Source organism: Meriones unguiculatus, chromosome 5, assembly GCF_030254825.1.
Source record: "Meriones unguiculatus strain TT.TT164.6M chromosome 5, Bangor_MerUng_6.1, whole genome shotgun sequence".
Classification (NCBI taxonomy): domain Eukaryota; kingdom Metazoa; phylum Chordata; class Mammalia; order Rodentia; family Muridae; genus Meriones; species Meriones unguiculatus.
Window position 1 is genome coordinate 40,380,237 of NC_083353.1, and position 17,998 is coordinate 40,398,234.

The 17,998-nt window shown below is 51.7% G+C and overlaps 1 protein-coding gene across 1 annotated transcript in view; it reads left to right on the plus strand.

The window, feature by feature from the left end:
* The window catches only part of Tgfa (transforming growth factor alpha), an 80,627-nt gene that overhangs the window by 22,830 nt on the left and 39,799 nt on the right, over positions 1 to 17,998 (plus strand). The window contains exon 2 of the mRNA XM_060383662.1: positions 11,874 to 11,927. Within this exon, the coding sequence (XP_060239645.1) occupies positions 11,874 to 11,927 (54 nt within the window). The remainder of the gene's footprint in view (positions 1 to 11,873; positions 11,928 to 17,998) is intronic.

Here is a 17,998-nt window from a genome sequence, read left to right on the forward strand (position 1 = left end):
CTGACATTAACAAAAGGCACACCTGTCCCCAAACCAAGTGGGCAGTGTACATGCCCACTGCCCTATCAGTGTCTCCAGGATCCACAAATGAGACTTGAGAGCATGGGAGAATGCAAGGCACCAAATGCCATTGCTATGTGTGGCCATGACAACCTGAGTGGCCTGAGGACCACCATCAGGGCCCCCAAGACCAGGAGAGCAAAATGCTTTGTTCCTCTAGACCATGAGGGACAGAATTCCGCAATGGCCTTTGTGGCTTGTCAGCCTCGGTACCATACAGGCAGGCTTTGTGCCGTTCAGCCCTGATGCTGTTGGTTCATGAGAAAAAGCCAGACAGGCAGGTACAGATGGATGGATGCAGAATGGGGTCAGAACTGGCAGGAGCAGGAGTACCTACCCCTTGCCCTCCAGGGCAGGCTTTCCTTCGATGAGGGCTTGTCAGCTCATGTCTCTAGCTCCTTTTCCCTATGTGCAGGCTGCTTCTGATGGGGCACAGTTGGCGGCTCTCTGTCCTGGGGTGAAGGGACTCTCCCCTTGGGGGCCTAGAGTGTCTCAGCCAGAAGGGCCAACCGCATTCTAAGAGGAGAAAATCCCCGTGCATTACAGAAATGCGGTATCCCTGGCCCACCCACTGAAGAACCAAGAGTGGCCTTTGTACTTACCCCAGCGATGATGAGACCCCTGTGGAGTTCAGATGACCCCGCAGGGCGCATGGGAAGAAGCCCTGGCTGGAGGGGGAGCAGGAGGAGGCTGCTGGTTAGTGTCTTAGTGAGAGGCAGTCAGCCACACCCCGTCTTCCTTCCAGCCCTGGGCTTTTTTCACTGTCCTTCCCCTCCACAAGCTTGGTCACTCCCGCTCTCACTTGGAAGACCCTGTCAGTCTGTCATAAACCCACAGTGCTTCTGGGTGTTCCCCACAAGCTGGTGACCTTCTAGGGATCACTTCTTCCTCTCTTCACCTATGCTTTCTAACCAGCCACTTATCTTAACATACCTTCCTCCCGATTGCCTTCACACCCAGGCCAGTACTGCCCTGACGTTAACCCTGCCAAGTTACACTCTCATGTGGTCGGCCGAAACACCTTCTGCAGGGTAGTGCCAGGGTGTCCTGAGTCTTGGGGAGCGGTGGAAAGAAAAGTGTGTGTCACTCACTTGGGAAATGGAGCGGAGTTCAGGGACTGTTTGCACACCCTGAGGAGTTCTAAGCCGCTGGCCAGGTGGGATATCAGCACATGGGCTAGCCACTGAGAAGGAACTATGCCCGGCTAGCCTGGGGCTACCAAGAGGCCAACTCTGTTGGTCGGTGTCAGGCTCAGGAGAGGATTTGGACCACCACAGGCCAGGGAGGCTGAGAGGTCCCATTAGACCACACAAATGGAGAAGGGAATTGTGCCATCCCTGTGGACCTCACAGACTATCAAAGGCTTCCACATATGCCCGCAGCAAGCGTACTCTGTCACTAGCAGCAGGGACATAAGAACAACTCTATTCTGCCACAGCAGCAGCCAGAGAGGGTCCCCCCACTTTTCGATACAGGTGAAGCCAGATTCTTGGCTTTGACATAGGAAAGAAATTTCGGGGGAGCCTGGATGAAGCAGAGCTCGGTTCGTAAAGGTATTTTATAAAATACAGATTTTTAAGCACTATGGTTAAGTGAAGGGTGCTCATGAAGCAAGACACATCCGAGAATGTGGGGGTGTGGGCTTCTCTGAGAAAGAGAGTCCTCTTCTTGTTTACACAGAAGTCCTATGTAGGATTTGGGTGGGTTTGAAGTTGTTGTCTTCAAAGGGTGGCTAAGGAACCAGAGTGAGGTCACAGGTGGTTCCCAGGGACAAGATCACACTTGATAAAGGAAAAGTCTAGCTCATAGGGCTGTAGGAAGGTAGTCTATGGCCAGGAAAAGACTAGCTCACAGGGCTACAGGAAAGTAGGCTATTGCCACTGTAAACAAATCGCCTTGTTTGAGATTCCCAGAAAATGGAAGAGTAGTGCAGCCCTGCCCACGTCATACATGTCCAGGCCTTTAGCCTGGCTCACTGTTCTGTTTACTGATGTTGGAAACCTTCATAGCAGATGTTGGTCATTGCGCCGGAATGCTTGCTTCTCACCTGGCCAGGAACTTCTGGCTCTGGAAAAAGGGCTCCCTTCCCTTCCCAGGTCCCTATCCTTTTCTCTGTACTTCTATCCTGCCTCCATCTCTGTCTGTTTCAGTCTCCATGGCCCTGGACCCCATGGCTGGCACTATAGCATTGGCCACTTGAGTCCAACTTTGTGTCTGGCCCCCCTGGCATGGGCTTTCAAAGCACTTATCTTGGTACAGTGTCTTTGCCATTTCCGAGCTCAGCCCTGGTAGAGCCTGTTGGTGACTCAGCATCTGGGGACTCTAGCCAGCCCTGCTACCTTGCGGTTCCAGGAACTCAGATGGGGGTGGTTGGCGAGGCCCCTGAGGAAGAGGAAGCTTGACTCAGGACCCACCCCAGGTCTGTGATAAACTTGACTGTCGGGAAGAGATCTAGAGATGGGCTCTCTCCTGGCAGAGAAGGGCGTGGCACAGATCTTGCAGATAGGCCTTGCCAAGGGCCTTCCTTGCCCTAAGACACACACACCCCCCACCAGTGCACGCGTGCACACAGCTCTGCAGCCTGGCAAGTAACTGATTGAGAGCCAGAGCCGTGTGTCAGGCCAGTGTGTTGTGTATTCCACAGGCCAGCATCGGTGAGCAGCAGAGTGAGCGGGTGATTGGTCAGAGCAAGGAGAAAGGGTCTCTGTGGGCAGTGCAATATGTCTGGGCTCACACATGTGGCCTTAGGAATAGAGGTGTCTCGGAGGGACAGGGTGGATCTCCTGCAAGCACCTCTCTGGCTTCTCATTAGCTGTTTTTCTGTTTATTTACGTTGGGAGTTTTCCAGCAGGTCGGGATGCACCACTCTTTTTCTGCAATTGGGTGGACTCTGCCAACCTCGTGTCTGCAGTGACAGTTTAGGCATTTATTAATTAGGATCTAAACTCCAAACAGCTCAGAGTACTCTGCAAACATTCATGTGGCTGTTGACACGGGGAAAGAAAATTGCTAAGTAGCTTTTATTAAGCTGGGAGTACAGGGAATGAGGCCTGGGCTGTGAGAGGGAGAGAAATGGTCTGCGTGGACGAGCCGAGTGGGATCTATCACTGGTCCTGGCACTAAGGAGCACCTGGTGGCTCAGGAAAGCCCACCTGTGGGAAGGGACACACGGCAAGAAGCAGGCTTGGAAAACTGGGGGAACAAGAGAGCTAGTGTATTTAGGCAACCTGGACTAGGAAGATGAGATGGAAGAATACGAGGAGGAGAACTTCAGCAGACTTGAACTCCTCTGATGCTTTCACCACAGCCCCTGTCTATGGGGTCCTTTTGCTTAAAGTGCCTGCCTGGGCACACTCATGCTGGCTTCCATGGGATACACTTAGGCCTCCTTGGAGCATTCCAAAGGAGCCAAGATTGAGAATGCAAAACCTTCTCTGGGGGAAGGTCTGGGAGCACTGGGCAGGCCAGTGCCAAGGTCCACCCTAGAGGGGAACCTCTACATCATAGCTTTCTGTACCAGGTGAGACAGACTGATCCCGCTGAGCAGCAGCCACGTCCGTCTGGATTTCTACTCAGCAGCAGGTCTTCATGTGGCTGGTCAGCCTAGTCATTCAACAGGCCGCTTCCTGCCTGCTGCCCAAAAGCTTTGACCTCGAGCGAACAGTCAGATAAACAGGCACAGACAGATAGATGTGGCATGGTGAGAAGGGCTGATGGGGGCAGGAGGACTCCGGCTCCATGGGGAGCACTCCCCCTTGAGCACTTCAGAGACCATTTCTAATGTTCACTGTGATGGTTTTTAAGAAGTGGAAAGGTGGCTGTACTAACAGGACTGGGTTGTTTTTGAGTGGTGTGCTTCCTTGCCCCCTTGTCTCTAACACCTAATTGGCCACAGAAATAGATATTCTGTCACCACCTAATGAATGAGTGAATGAATGAATGGTCAGAAGTCAAGTGTGCTCCACTTCCCCTGAAATCTGAATAAGAAAGAAAACCTAGAGTTGCAGGAAGAACAGAGGCTAAGCAGGTAATTCTGGGGAGGGCAGGTTTCCGGGCTTCCCCTCTGCAGGTCCCCACCATCACCTCCCGCTCCCTTCCCAGCAGGGAGACCTCTTAGAGAAAACTCAGTCCAACCAACTGACAAGTACAGGGATAGCAGATACAGGAAACATCGCAGCCCTGGGACAGACAGAGAAGTGGGAAAAGCTCAAGCCACAAGGTGGAATAGGAGTGAGCTGAAAAGGGCACGATTGTTTCCCAGGGGTGAGCTGGACTTGAGAGGCAGCCATGTTTTCCACAGAGACCCCTCTGTGTGCCAACGTGAGAAAGCAGCACTCTCAAGACAACGTCACCTGTCCCTGCACGTACTGAATTCACGTCTGTCTCGGGGCACAAAGTGATGCCTTGAAGCATGCAGAGGCTGTGATCAGGGCGATTGGAAACCCACCCATTGCCCTGAGCAGCTATTGATAAGCACAGTCACGAGTGGTGGGGCAAGCCTGAGATCCCGGTACTCGGGACATGGAGGCAGGAGGAGCAGGAATTCAAGGTCATCCTTGGCTACATGGTAATTTGAAGATCAGCCTGGGCTACATTAATTAAACCCTGTCTCTAAAATAAAATAAAATGAAATAAAATAAAATAAAATAAATGGGAAGAAACTCTCACTCAGAGCCCTGCAGGTTTCTGATGAATCCTGGGTTACAGTGACTCTGTCCAGGGGATGGAATCTGTGACCTTTCACAATGAAGGAAGAGGTCAGAGTGACATTGTGCTGAGTGAGGGCCATGGGGTACATGGCTGCAGCTGGGGTCTAGGTGCTAGAGAGAGGAGGTAGAGGTATTTGGGTGCAGTACATATGGGGCCTGGTGTGTCTGCGTGTGTGTGTGTGTGTGTGTGTGTGTGTTTGGGGATTTGGGGGATGAGCTTTATTGTTCACTTGGGAGAGGCTGACCTCAAACTCACAGTGCCGCGGAGGATGGCCTTGAAGGAAGATATTCCTCCTTCACTTTACTGTACTGAGACCATAGTCACCATTCCTGGCTTTTCAAGTGGACGCATTTTAAACCTTGCTCAGGACTCCAGCCTGGACTGTGAGCTGGGGAAGGAGCTGGTCCAGAGCTGGCTTCTTTGCTTAGGTAGCTTAGGCAGCCAGAGTCAAGGTGGGAAGGCCTCCCCCGAAGAACCGGTTTGGCAACTGTTGTGCTGCCTTGGAGAGGTACTGAGGCCTGGGCTGGGGAGGTAGGGGGATCCAGGGATGGATGAAGTATCCTGTGAGGGCTGGCTGTGTAGGAGGGCTGGGCTTGGATTGCAAAGCAGAGGGAGGGGCCGGACCTGGTCCTCAGCCCTGCCCAGAACTGGAGGAGTTGGAGGAGTCGGAGGAGGACGTGAGTTTATTTTTGACCTTGTGTCTTGGGGAGCAGGCCCTGTTGGAGGGTGAGGCTGGAGATGGTGTTTGGGGCGGGAGTCAGGACAAGCATCTGGGATGATCTTGGTGACTTGGGCAGCTCACAGTGTCTGCCTCTGCTGCGATTGTGTGCGTGTCTGTGTCTCTGTGTATCTGTGTCTGTGTCTGTATGTACACGCACCTGAATACAGGTACCCAAGCTCCTCTGGAGCTGGAGTTACAGGAGATTGTGAGCCACCTGGTGTGGGTGATGGACGTCCGAAAGCAGCGCCTGCTCTTACACGCTGAGCCACCTCCAGAGCCTCATCCTTCCCTTCCTCCTTTCTTTCTCTTTCCCTCCTTCCTGCTGCCTTTCATCCTCCTCCCAGTCTGACCCTCTTCCTCGTCTCACTATGTAGTTGTTTGCTCGATGTTTGATTCATTAACATAAGCAGACTGACCTCTTTAAATCTTAAAAGCAAAGTCCGTGCCCTGGGGTACCAGTGGGCTTCAGCAGAGTGACCCTAGATCTCAAGCAGTAGCTTTGTTGCTCTCCTTTCTGGGAGTCCTGAGGGAGAGTGGGGTGAGCAACTGTTGCTGCTCCTCTGAATTCTGGGGAGTTCTGTCTCATGGAGAAGCAGCATCAGGGTGGAGCAAACCTGCTGCCAGAGCCAGCGGGCAAAGAGTGCTCTAAGGAAGCAATGCACCCCCTTCGCTTCCCCTGTGCCACCGTCCTCTGAGAAGATCCTATTCTTGTTTGGCAGGGGGATTTCAAGACCTAGCAAGCTTAGAAGGTGTCCACCTCTCCCAGTTACTGACAACTCAGGGCATCCCTGAATCAGAATTCAGAAAGGGTGAAGACTATGACACCCTTTGCTGATTCTCCGCCTCCCTGTCCCTGAGGGTCTCTTCTAGACCTAGAAGGATGTGGAAAATTCCTATGAGCTTTCAAGCTGTGCTGGAGGATGGGCTGTGACACTATTGACATACAATCACCAGAAGGTCACCAGAAGAGATTGCTTTAGACTTACCAATATGAAATCAGCTGCTTAAGGGATCCCAGAGGTCAGTAGGACAGGCAGCCGTGGGACCCAAGCTCACTGACTATTAAGGGTCTTGACTTCCAGATAGATTAGCAAGCCATCCAGTCTGTAGTGAAGATATAGAAGGAGCAAGTACGCTGATTTGCTAGCTCATCCAGAGACTAATAGTTTGTATAATTCCATGCAAAACTGGAAGCTGAGATTATCATAAAGCACCGTGCTAAGCCCATGTATAGGCAGTCATTATGCCTGACCCCAATTCCAGGCAGAGGAGTTACTCAGAAGGGGTCAAAAAATGCTCAGCTGTCCCCAGCTAGCTGGCTGAGAAGGTGGACAGCCCTCTGTCTTCATAGATGCCTGGAGATTTGGCCAGTCTCAGCCAGCTCTGCCATCTATAGGCAGCATCCAAGATGGACAAAGAGGAAACTGGCCCAGACATGGTGGCACATGCTTATAATCCCAGTTCTCAGGAGGCTGAGACAGGAAGAGTGCTGTGAGTTCAAGACCTGTCTGAACTACGTGGCAGAAAAGGAGGAGGGGGTGACAGGAGAGGAGAAGAATTTGCTAAAGAAAACACAGCCCTACACAAACCTAGGCTCTGGGCTCCTGTCTGCCTGCATTCCCCCATTCTTCTGAATGAGAATGCCTGGCCTTAGCCAAAAGGGAAAAAGAGAGGGGATTTGGTGTTTGGTTTTGGGTTTTTTCTTTCTTTTCTTTTTTTTTTTTTTTTTTTTTTTTGTCATGGTCTCAAGTGGCTCAGCTGTCCTTGAACTCCCTGTGTAGCTGAGGATGGCCTTGAACCTTTGATGCTGTCATCTCTACTTCCTGACTTTGGGGTTACAGATGGGAGCTGCCACACCTGTGCTTGGGATGGAGCCTACAACCTGGTGCTATGCTAGGGCTTTCTCACCTCCAAAGCAGGAGCATTATACAGGTGTGCATCCCTAGACTGAAAGCCTGAATCCAAAATCGAAAAGCTTTTAAATGCCCATGTGAGGCTTCAAGTGGAAGATTCCACATCTGACCTTCTGGAATAGGTCACAGTCACCAGGCAGGCACCCTAAAATTACTGAGCCAAATGCCACAGAGTCTATTCATAGAACATACATATGACACAAATTAATCTTCTGTTGGATTTTGCTCCTGCTCCCAAGATATCTCAGTATCTACATACGAATATTCCAAAATAAAATTCCAATCTATATATTGGGGAGATTGTTTGACCATTAAAGCGGTTGCCCTGCAAGTATGAGGAGTTCTGAGTTTGACCCTCAGATTCTGTGGAAAAAGCCAGGTCCAATGGTATGCACTTGTATCCCAGAATAGGGATACAGAGACAGGAAGATCCCTGGCGCTCACTGGAGTTCCAGGCCAGACAAACACCCTGTGTCCATACAAACTAACAAGGGGCTGAGGAGATGGCTCAGCAGTTAGGAGCACTTCCTCCAGAGGGCCAGGTTCCGTTCCTAGACCCACGTGGCAGCCCACACCATCCGTAACTCCAGTACAGCATAGGCCTTTGCCAGTGAGCTCCCCACCAAATTCTCTTCAGAGTCCCGACTGTGATTTGGAAGACTACTCTAGAGGTATGGTGGCTATGAAAAGAGCCCTCTGTCCCCTGGGGCCATCTGTCTAAGTGACTCATTCTTGGGTCTCTTGTCTTTCCAAACACCTTGCCTCACTGTCCCCAGAATTCTCTCTGTCCTGTCTGGCCAGTTCCTCCGAGGTCCCTCAGCAGCTTTGCCTAATGTCCTCTGAGCTGGTACACAGGACCTGTGGGAGCAGGGCAAAGTATAAACTGACCGCCTCTTCCCAGGAGAGGCATGGAGGCTCTTCTCCATGGGGGAATTTGGAAGGCAAGGTGCTTACTGGTCTGTGCTGGTGGGGCCTAGGATCTGGGTCACCCATTTCTAGGTATTCTCATGCCGTGGGGGCCCTGGAGACCTGTGCCAAGCTACAGGGTCCCACTGGGAGGCTATTCATGCCTTCCTTGGTTCCTCCTCTGTCTTGGGTCCCACTGGGAGGCTATTCATGTCTTCCTTGGTTCCTCCTCTGTCTTGGGTCCCACTGGGAGGCTATTCATGTCTTCCTTGGTTCCTCCTCTGTCCTCATACTCTACCTCAAATGAGATAGAGAAGAAGAAGGGGAGGCTAGCAGGCACCCTTCACCATGTGCTCATGTATCCTTCTGTCCCACTTTAGCCCAGCTTCTGCCCACCCCGCCCCTGCTGTTCTTGAACCCAGAGCATCTGCGCCCAAAGGCACCTGCTGTGACCATGATCCACCTCCCCATCTTTCCTTGACCCCAGAACCTCATCCAACCTTGCTCTTCCCTTGAAACCAAGCATAGAGGTCCAAACACAGGTGAGATGTGGCACTCCTGTGAGGTTCCCACTGAACCATCCAGTGGAGGAGGTAGACATGGGCTAGGAGCAGACATGGGCTGTAACAGAAGCCATGGCATGGCATACTCACCTTTGCCGGGGCAGCCTAAGATGGCCCTCTCAGGCCTGGGCACTGCAGCTGAAGATCCCCTAGGAGAGGACTGCCCAGTGATAGGCAACTGAGGACAGAGGAATCTGTCCCAGGCTGAAAGCACAGGCTGGGTCCTTGTCCAGACTGTCACTCTCAGTCAGGAGTGAGGCTGAAGTATAGATGCCCCTGCTCTGGGACCCGGGGGAACAGGAGTGTTCAGCCTCTCACGGCAACATTTCCCACTATTCCATCATGGAGAGGCTTGGGGGTGGCTCCACTTCTGCCCCCCCCCATGCATGGGTCAGCTTTGCCTATCACCTTGTTTCTATCAGAAGTTTCTAAGTGGCAAACAGCAGCATTGCAAGCATGGAGAGCTCACCCTGCCTTGAGGGCCTGGGTTCCAGTTCTGTGTTGGGAGCAGGAACCAGGCCTCCCTACAGATACATTTCTGCTGTGTGTGCCTTCCCCCTCAACGCCACCCACTGCCCTCCTTTTCTTTTTAAAGTCTACAGCTGGGATTTCCCGCTTTGGAGCTATTTAGACGGACAGGAGAATGAGACCCTGGCAGGACAGCCTTGAAAGGATGCCTGTCCCGAAGGAGGAGAGCTGGTTGGGTGGCTCTACAGCCTGCCTTCCCATCCTCAGGACCAGTGCCAGGTGGCTTCAACACTTAGCCTAGAGGGACTGGCGGCTCCTGCTGGATGCCGAGCCTGAGCCTAGGCTGTGTCTTTCTGAGCCCTGGTGGTGACAGCCAGCTCTGCGGTGGCCCCTTGGCTTCTCAGAGCCTCCTGTCTGCCAAGGCCACATGTTCCTAGAAGGCCTTCCGATACTAGGCCACACGCCACTGGCTACCCAGCGTATGCAGATGGAGAAGCCCTCAGGCCTGGCTTACGGGGAAACTGAGGGCAAGGAGAAAAATCCCAGGAGGTGAGGTTGTAGCCTCTGGAAGACCTCTGGGACTGCCAGGTCTGTGGGTTAAGCCAGGAGGGTCATCCTGGGTGGAAACACACTTGCTGATGTGGCAAGACCAGCCAGGGTACATCCACAAAACAGTGTTTTGCATGTTGCAAGGGGGCAGACCCAAGTCTCAATGTAGCATAGGAGATCTGCGCAGATTTCTGAATCTTTCTAAGCCTCTGTTTCCTGGGCACCCCCAGGGGCAGGGGCTGCTGGGAGGAACCTGCATCTAGGGTCATGGAAAGGATGCAGTAAGAATGTCTGCGGAAGCCTGTGTGGGTTGTGAAATGGTGGGACCCCACCTGAGGAGAAAGGCGGAACTCGTCATCATGGAAACCGAGGGTACAGAAAGGAACTATTATTCTCACCCTTCTAGAGTCATAAATAAAAACGTGTTGTTCGTTGCTCAGAGGAACATGTGTTCTCTAGCCAGTAATTAATTCCTGAAGTGCCTTAGTGAGTTTGGCAGTTGGCAGCTGACAGGTGAGAAGCAGAAAGGATGAAGGGGCTTGTGCCAGGGGCCTGGCCCCAGCACACACTCTCTCCTGCCTTTGCTCCTGGAGCTGGTAGGGCCAGGCTGGGGGGCTGGCTTTGTGCTGTCTGCCCTGATAGGCAGGGTTCAGACAGGGAGGCGGCACAAGGATCACTCAGTGGTTTGGGGACAGTTGCTGACAGGCTGGTCATGCTCCTTGTCCTGAGGTATGCCAGGCATCTCTGTGTCAGCCTTGACTGATTACGGGTCACTGGCTGGTTTCAGCCCAGAGTGGTTTGTGGCAGTGCCCACAGTGTAAAGACGTGACTATCCCACAGCTCTGAGGGCATAACCCCCAACTTTTCTGGCTCTGGCAGGAATGGGTGTATGTGTGGCAGATGTCCCTTTGAAATGTGTCTGGGGGACCCTGTGAATGTGTGGGCTGTAGGAAGGAAGCGCTTCTGAGAAACAGAAGCCCACTGTTGCACCCTCTGAGGTCATGTGGTAGAGGGCTAGACAAGACTTATCTTGATTTCTGCAGTGGCTTAAGCTCCTCTGTAGGACTGCCTGAGGCACCTCACCACCTCACCGCCTTTCAGTTTGAGGAAGTTAATTCATGAAGAGGGCAAAACTCGTAAGAGCTTCCTTTTTTTATGAGAACTTACTGCTCTGTTTCCAGAGACTTCCACCCCTGTAACATGAGGGCACATAGGGGTCACCTGTTGGCAGAGGTAGCTTTATGGGAAACAGAGAGGCCCTGCTTGTGGGTTGATGCTGTACTTTCTCGGAATCCTCATGACTATCTTAGAGTCTGTATCTCGTGAGGGAAGTCTTTGGGAGCCTTGATTCCCAGGGTCACTGAGCTTCCAATCATGGGTCATTGTCCCTACCATTCTCTGTACCTAAAGAGGCCTGGGCATACTGAATACAGCCCATGACCTTTCAAGGAAGAGTGTGGTGACAATTCTCCCATCTGTCCTCAGCCAGGCTCCTCATACATCCTGGCTGTGGTGGTGTAATGCTCTGGGGTCACCGTCCTTCTTGGCTAAGGACAGCCAATCCCAAGGAAGCAGAAATACCTTACCAGACCCCAGCTATGTCTCCGCACATTGCTTCAGCTAGAGGGAAATCTAACTGTCACTCGGGGGGTCCCTGTGTGAGTCTGGGGTGCTGTACCCAACCCACGAGTATCTTCACACCCAAAAGACAGCAGCAGCACACTCAGCAAACAGAAAACTCCACAACAGGTGGAGGCGACTACAGCCAGAGGGAAACGCTGATAGTTCCCTCTGCCATATTTCTCCCGGTCTTGACACAAGAGGCCTCTGCTTTCGTTTTGCACCGAGCCCCTCAAAGAAGACAGCCAGTCACACCTGTTGGCCCCTTCGTGAATTCTGAAGTCCTTGCCTTTCAAAGTGTTTGACCTCCAAGGAAGCCCTTTTCTGAGGAGACACTTACCCATCCTCTCTGCTTCCCTCCAGGTATCGTGTCAGCTGTGTGCCAGGCTCTGGAAAACAGCACGTCCATCCTGAGCGGTGAGTCCATCTTCCCTGGGTGTGGCTGGGGTGTGCGTCCTGCCTCACATCTGGAGAGCGCCTTCACTGGGACGCTTGCTTGTCCTTGAACCCTCTCTATCTCCTCCGGGCAGACAGGGGAGATTCTCCTGGCAGGCCTTCGCCATGGCCCAACGTGGACTGTGCATATTTCCTTAGGGGCTGCCCACTGACAGAGCCCTTCACTGTTTAGACGTCCAGCATGGGCAGGTGAAATGGGGCCTGCGAGGAGCTTGAAGCTATGCATGCTTTACCAGCTCGTGTGATGATTAGATTTTTGGAGCTCCCCCCCCCTCTCTTTCTCCTTCCCTATCCCCACCAAATACTTCTAAGAGTTAGGAGACAAAGCCCTCACCATCTCCGTGTCCCAGGAAACCATTCCTGTTTCATTGGCTCCTAGCTAATGCCTTCTGTTTGTGCGTGGTAAATGGTTGTCTTAATGACTTTGATTCCTGTTTTTCTGTGTGTTGGGACGGGGTGTGTGCGTGTACTCAGGTACTGGTGTTTATGTGGCAGGCACTTATCCACTGAGCCATCTGGCAAGTACCCGATGCTGTAGCAGCACTTACAGTCTGGACTTAAGAGAACCTGGACATGAGGCCAGGCAGGGGTCACCACTTGTTCTGGTACCTGATGGAATACCTCCACCCCACCCCCACCCCCTTGCCCAGGAGGCCGAGATGCTGCCTATGTGGCTCCACTCTGCCTTGCACCCTTCTAGACCAAACTGTGCACCTGAAGCATGCAGGCTTCGGGGCTGGGCCGGCCAGGGGGGCTGGAGACCTGCTGGCCACTGAGTCTTGAGACAAGTTGGAATGGTGGCAAGTGCTGGTGTAGCCATCAGTGGGAAGGGCATCCTTGGCTATGTTAGCCCTTCAAGTCCCTGTCTATTCACATAGACAAACAGGGTCTGAGGATATCCTGCTCCAGTCTGCTCCCTCTGGGCCCTGGAGTGGATCCTGCTGAGTCTCTTATACCTGGTCCTTCAGCCACAAAATGGCAGGCCCTACCCCATCTGAGACCTCATTTCCCTCTTTTCCTTCTAGATTTCTTCCTGAGGGAATGTACCCAACATCAGCAGGCATTTAGGATTAACTCTCCTCACACAGAGGCCCCCAAATCAAGTCAATCCCCTACTATGCTGCCTGGGACTCCTGAAGGCTCAGGATGGCAGGCCAGGACCGCGAGGGTACACTGTACCCTCTATAGAAGGCCCCAAGCCACTTCTTTTCTGGGGACAGGGGCGGTGGCTTCTCGTCTGGCCTCGGGCTGCTCTCAGTTGGGTGGATAATTTAGATGCAGGACGGGTTCTCTTCAAGTTTTGCACGCTTTATAACCTGAGTCCTGGCACCCGGGGGAGGGGCCAGCAGTCAAGTTCAAACAGTGGTGACTGGGTCATAGCAAACTCTCCAAAGGTTAGGTAACTAAGTAGGGCTTGCCTGCCTACTTTCTCTTCTTTTAGGTGATCTTACCAAAAGGACTGCTCAGTCTCTCCCATCCCTCTCTGCCATCTCTAGGGCTGAAATTCTGAGGTGGGGGCAGCTCAGATGTGCTTGTGCACATTTGGGTTCATGTGCACATAGGTATACATTTGTTCACAGGCATGTGGAGGCCAGATGACAGCTTTAGATATCCTCCTGGAAACCACTGTCCATCTCTTTTGCGATAGGGTCTCTCAATGGTTTGGGAGCACACCAATTAGGGTAGACCAGTTGGCCATCAAAACCCTCCTGTCTTTGCCTCTGAGCACTTAGATTAAAAGCATTCAACAACATCCATATTTTCAAGGAGGGTTCTGGGAATTGAGCTCAGATCCCTGTGTGTGAACAGCAGGCACTTTACTGACTGAGCCATCTCCCCAGGCCTCGGTTTTAATTTGTGATTATTTTGGCATTTTCTTATGTTGCCCAATACTTGCATTTCTTTTCAGGTGAACACTGTTTTTGGAAAATGTATTCATTATATACTGATTGACTTCAAAATCTGAGCTTCCCTCCTCCTTTGCCCTGGTACTGGTGGGATCACACACTAAATTTTAGAAGCACCCACTAGGCATTAATATGAGGACTTTTAGGACAGTATCAAATGGGCATGGCTGTCTGCTCTGTTGACCGGAACTAGAAGCAAAGATACCCCGTGACAATGGCAAAACAAGGGCCCTGGCACTTGCAAAGGAAGCTCCAACATTGCAGAACATTATGGATTGAAAATTGCAGGCTCCATGTGCCAGCCTAAGGGTGGGACACTGGCTCAGAGGAACACAGGGTTTGCCCCATGGGCTTTTTTATGCACTAGGGAAAGCATGCATGCCGTCAGAGCAGACAGTTGTCCTTGGCCTTTCTTGGTAAGCTCTTTCTCTTAGAGTCCCAAATATGAAGGGTGGAGGGTACCAGAGGTGTGGGAAACCAGGTTGCATCAGCGAAGGCTTCTCAGGCATCTACTTTGGGTGGGACAGTGGAGAACTCGGCGCCTTGGGGAGGAGGCCAGCACCTGTTCGGTGGGGCCCGCTTGGTTTCAGAGTTTCCAAGTTCCTGAGCAGGTTAGTCCTCACGTCCCTGCTTAGAGTAGTTTCCTCATCTGTGGTACTGCACTGAGAAACAGACTGAAAAATCTCCACATGCCATCCTGATGGACACAGAGAGGCCTTGGTGGCCTGGTAGGGAGACCGTGAGGACGCCTTCAGGTTTTTAGGGGGCATTGTAGTCACTGATCAGTTGGTGATGCCTGACCTGAGCCAGGGTAGGAAAGTGGTGGTGTGACTGCAATGCAGAGCTGACCCTCCATACCTACAGGCTCTTAGAAGTCGAAGGATCAACAGACCAAAAACACCTGCACAAATGGCAAGCATCCTGAACACGCATAGACTGTCTTCCCCTAAATGTTTACAACACAACAGTATGGCCACTGTTCATACACCGTGTTTTGTGTGTAGAAGTAATGAAGAAGTAACTTTAAATGTACGGGAAGGGCTGGGAGATGGCCTGGTGGAATTGTGAAGATCACAGCTCCTCCTCAGGAGGAGGACCCACATATAGATGGGTAAGCATGGTGGTTCCCTGTAATCCCAGCACGAAGGGGGTGAAGACAACTGATTCTTGGGGCAAGCGGGCTAGCTGGACTAGCTGAAACAGTGAGAGACCCTGCTTCAAAAAACACAGAAAGACACCTGATGTCAACTTTGGGCTTTCACACACCCATGTGCACACCCCCACACACATGAAACACATTCAAAAATATATATGCATATATTAAAAACTGTGAGAACTACATGTAATGTTCATGTATAATCTACAGCATTTCCTTTATGGACTTGAGCATTCAGGATGGGTGGGTCTTTGCTGGATACAGAAGGGGCAGCTGCATATGACTGTCTTGGGATGTTACATCCCAAGGATACTCTTGTATCTTCAGATCCTAGCCCTCTGGTTGTTAGAATCCTGTAAAGAATGGGACATCTCGGCCTGGCCCTCCAGGAGCCCACCCCACAGGTGACTACACAGTCTGTGAACCTTTCTTGGGAGTGTCACTGATTGCTTGCTCACTGTGTCATTTGGACCATAAACTGCCACAGGAGTGAAATCGGCGTTCTGCAGTTTGGAACATAAACGTTTATCCTTGTTGGTTGTCTGTTTATAAACCCAAAGAGAATCATCAGCTGGAGGCAGGTGAGGGTGTTGGCACCCACAACCTAGTACACTGGCTACACCCTCCTCAGGACAAAGCTCTGACCTACTCCAAAAGCACTTTTCAATGCCCCCTTTAAAAGGGACAGAGTGCACCCAGTCACAAAGCTGCCAGGCAGCCACACGCCTCGCCCTCAGCAGTGTTGGGCACATTCCCAGGCCGCTCATCTGGTTCTTTTCTCACGAGACACTGTAATGACCAAGTAGGTGTGTCGAGGGCCCCTCTGGGCCCCGGGAAGCCAAGTTCCAACTGGCCTGCACACTCCTCGGATTGGCTGTCTACACCTCTGACTCCTCATCCTTCGCCTTGGCTGGTGTCTAAGGACACCAGCCTCAGTGTGTTTGCCAGATTGTTTAGTGTCTGGAAGACCTTTCAAATATGATGAGCAAAGAAACATCACTGTGGAGTTCTTTGTAGGGCACGTCACCATCCTCACTTGCTTGGGGAGATGATGCCCCAGTCAGGCATCAGTGGGCACTGCTGACTCCAGTCTGTGGAGAGCTGGGGCTGGGCTGCACAGAAGCGGGCAGGTCAGATTAGCGGGCAAAGCCTTTGAAGGCGCTGCTTGTTTACAAAGCAGGCGGAACGTGGGTCAGCCAGCCAGCCAGGACGCTCCTCATCGCTGCCCTCATTTAACAAAAGCTTTTCAGAACTTCAAACTGCTTCCCCGTTCCATTGTCTACAGTTTTCCCACGTGTGAGGCTGAAGTCATTCTAAAATTAGAAGGCTCACGTGTTTGACTCAGGTACATGGCTCACGGGTTTCAAATCCGTGCCTCTCGCACAGGAGGCCTGCTGTGCCGCAGCGCGGTAAGTCCGCACACACCTGTGCGCGGTTGCTTAGCGCTTGTGTGGAGGAGCAGTGGGACGGAATGAGAGTCTCCTGCCTCCCGGGGTGTGTCCCTGTTCTCTCCCACTTCCTCATTTTACCTGCTACTTGTGTGTGGTGTGCATGCCCGTACGTGTTCCTGCTGGGCAAGCGCGTGTGTGTGTGCGTGTGTGTGTGTGTGTGCTTGTGTACTTACTTACACAGACAGACAGGGGGTGTCTTCCTTGATTGCTTCCCACTTTATTTTGTTTTGCTTTTAAGATTTTTCTCTTTATTTCCGTATATGCCTGTGTTTGTTTACTGTGCATATACAGGAAGAGGTATTAAATCCCCAGGAACTGGACTTACAGATGATTGGGCAGCCACTGTGTGGGTGCTGGGAACCGAACCCTAACTTTAACCCCAGCCATGACAAGGCAGTAAGCATTCTTCGCTGCTGAGCCACCCACCTTATAAGTCTCCCACTGAACCAAGAGCTGGCTGATACAGCCAGACTGGCTGGACAGCACCCTCCAGGGAGCTTCCTGTCTCTGTCTCCCCAGGGTGGGGATCACAGGTTTGTGTCTCCCCACCTGGCTGTTTGCACGGGTGCTGAGGACCGGAACTCAGGTCCTCCTGCTTTCACTGCAAGCCCTCTGCCAGTCTGTGCTACGCCTGTGGCTTTCCAAACAAAAGCTTCTCCGGGAGAAAACAGAACACAAAACATGGAAATAGATTGCTCCCCAGACTTGCTGGCTAAGAGACATTTACAGAGTCCTTAGCCTCGGTTTCCTATCAGTGAAATAGAGGAATAGGATTAGGTTGGTGGCTTTTCAAATCACGAGTTCCAGAATGACTTTAGTAGGGGTAAGAGCATTGTAAAGGCATTCATGGAGTCCCTCAGAATAAAGGCATTTAGGGTGCAGTTTAAGTACTTGGGTATCGGTTTTTGCCTTTTGCCTTCTCTAAGACAGTCTGTAAGTTTATTTCTGCTGTATGCCCAGTTAACCTGCCCTTGTGCTTTCAAGGATTCTCCATTCTCTGCCTCCCATTTGCCCCCCACTTAGAAGCATGACAACTGATCATATTTAATGTGCTCATCTTCCAGGCCTTCCCAAAACCCTAACTCACAGGTACAGTACGCTCTCTCCTTCCATGCAGATACTGCATTAATTTCCATAATACATAATTAAAATATGCAAATACCATAATGACACAGCTCACATAGAGAGGTTTGAGCACAAACACAGGGGTCACTTGGTAAACATCTAATCTAACCGGTAAGAACAGAAATAGGTTGTCTGCTGTGGAAGCCACCTACCTAAGCTCGTGCGGCCTGAGGGCCTCAATCCAACAGTGCAGAGGAAGAGCATGCTTAGCATTGGCTGTGCTGGGGGGCTTATTCTAGTACAGCTAGGATGTCAGGGCAGCCATCATCTTTGGAGGGAGCAACACAAGTGATAGAATTAATGGAATTTTAGAATCCAGGCCTGCAGACGCCTTACTATATTGTTATTAGCATTTATTTCGCACGCATTGTTGAGAACATTCTGTGTACCAGG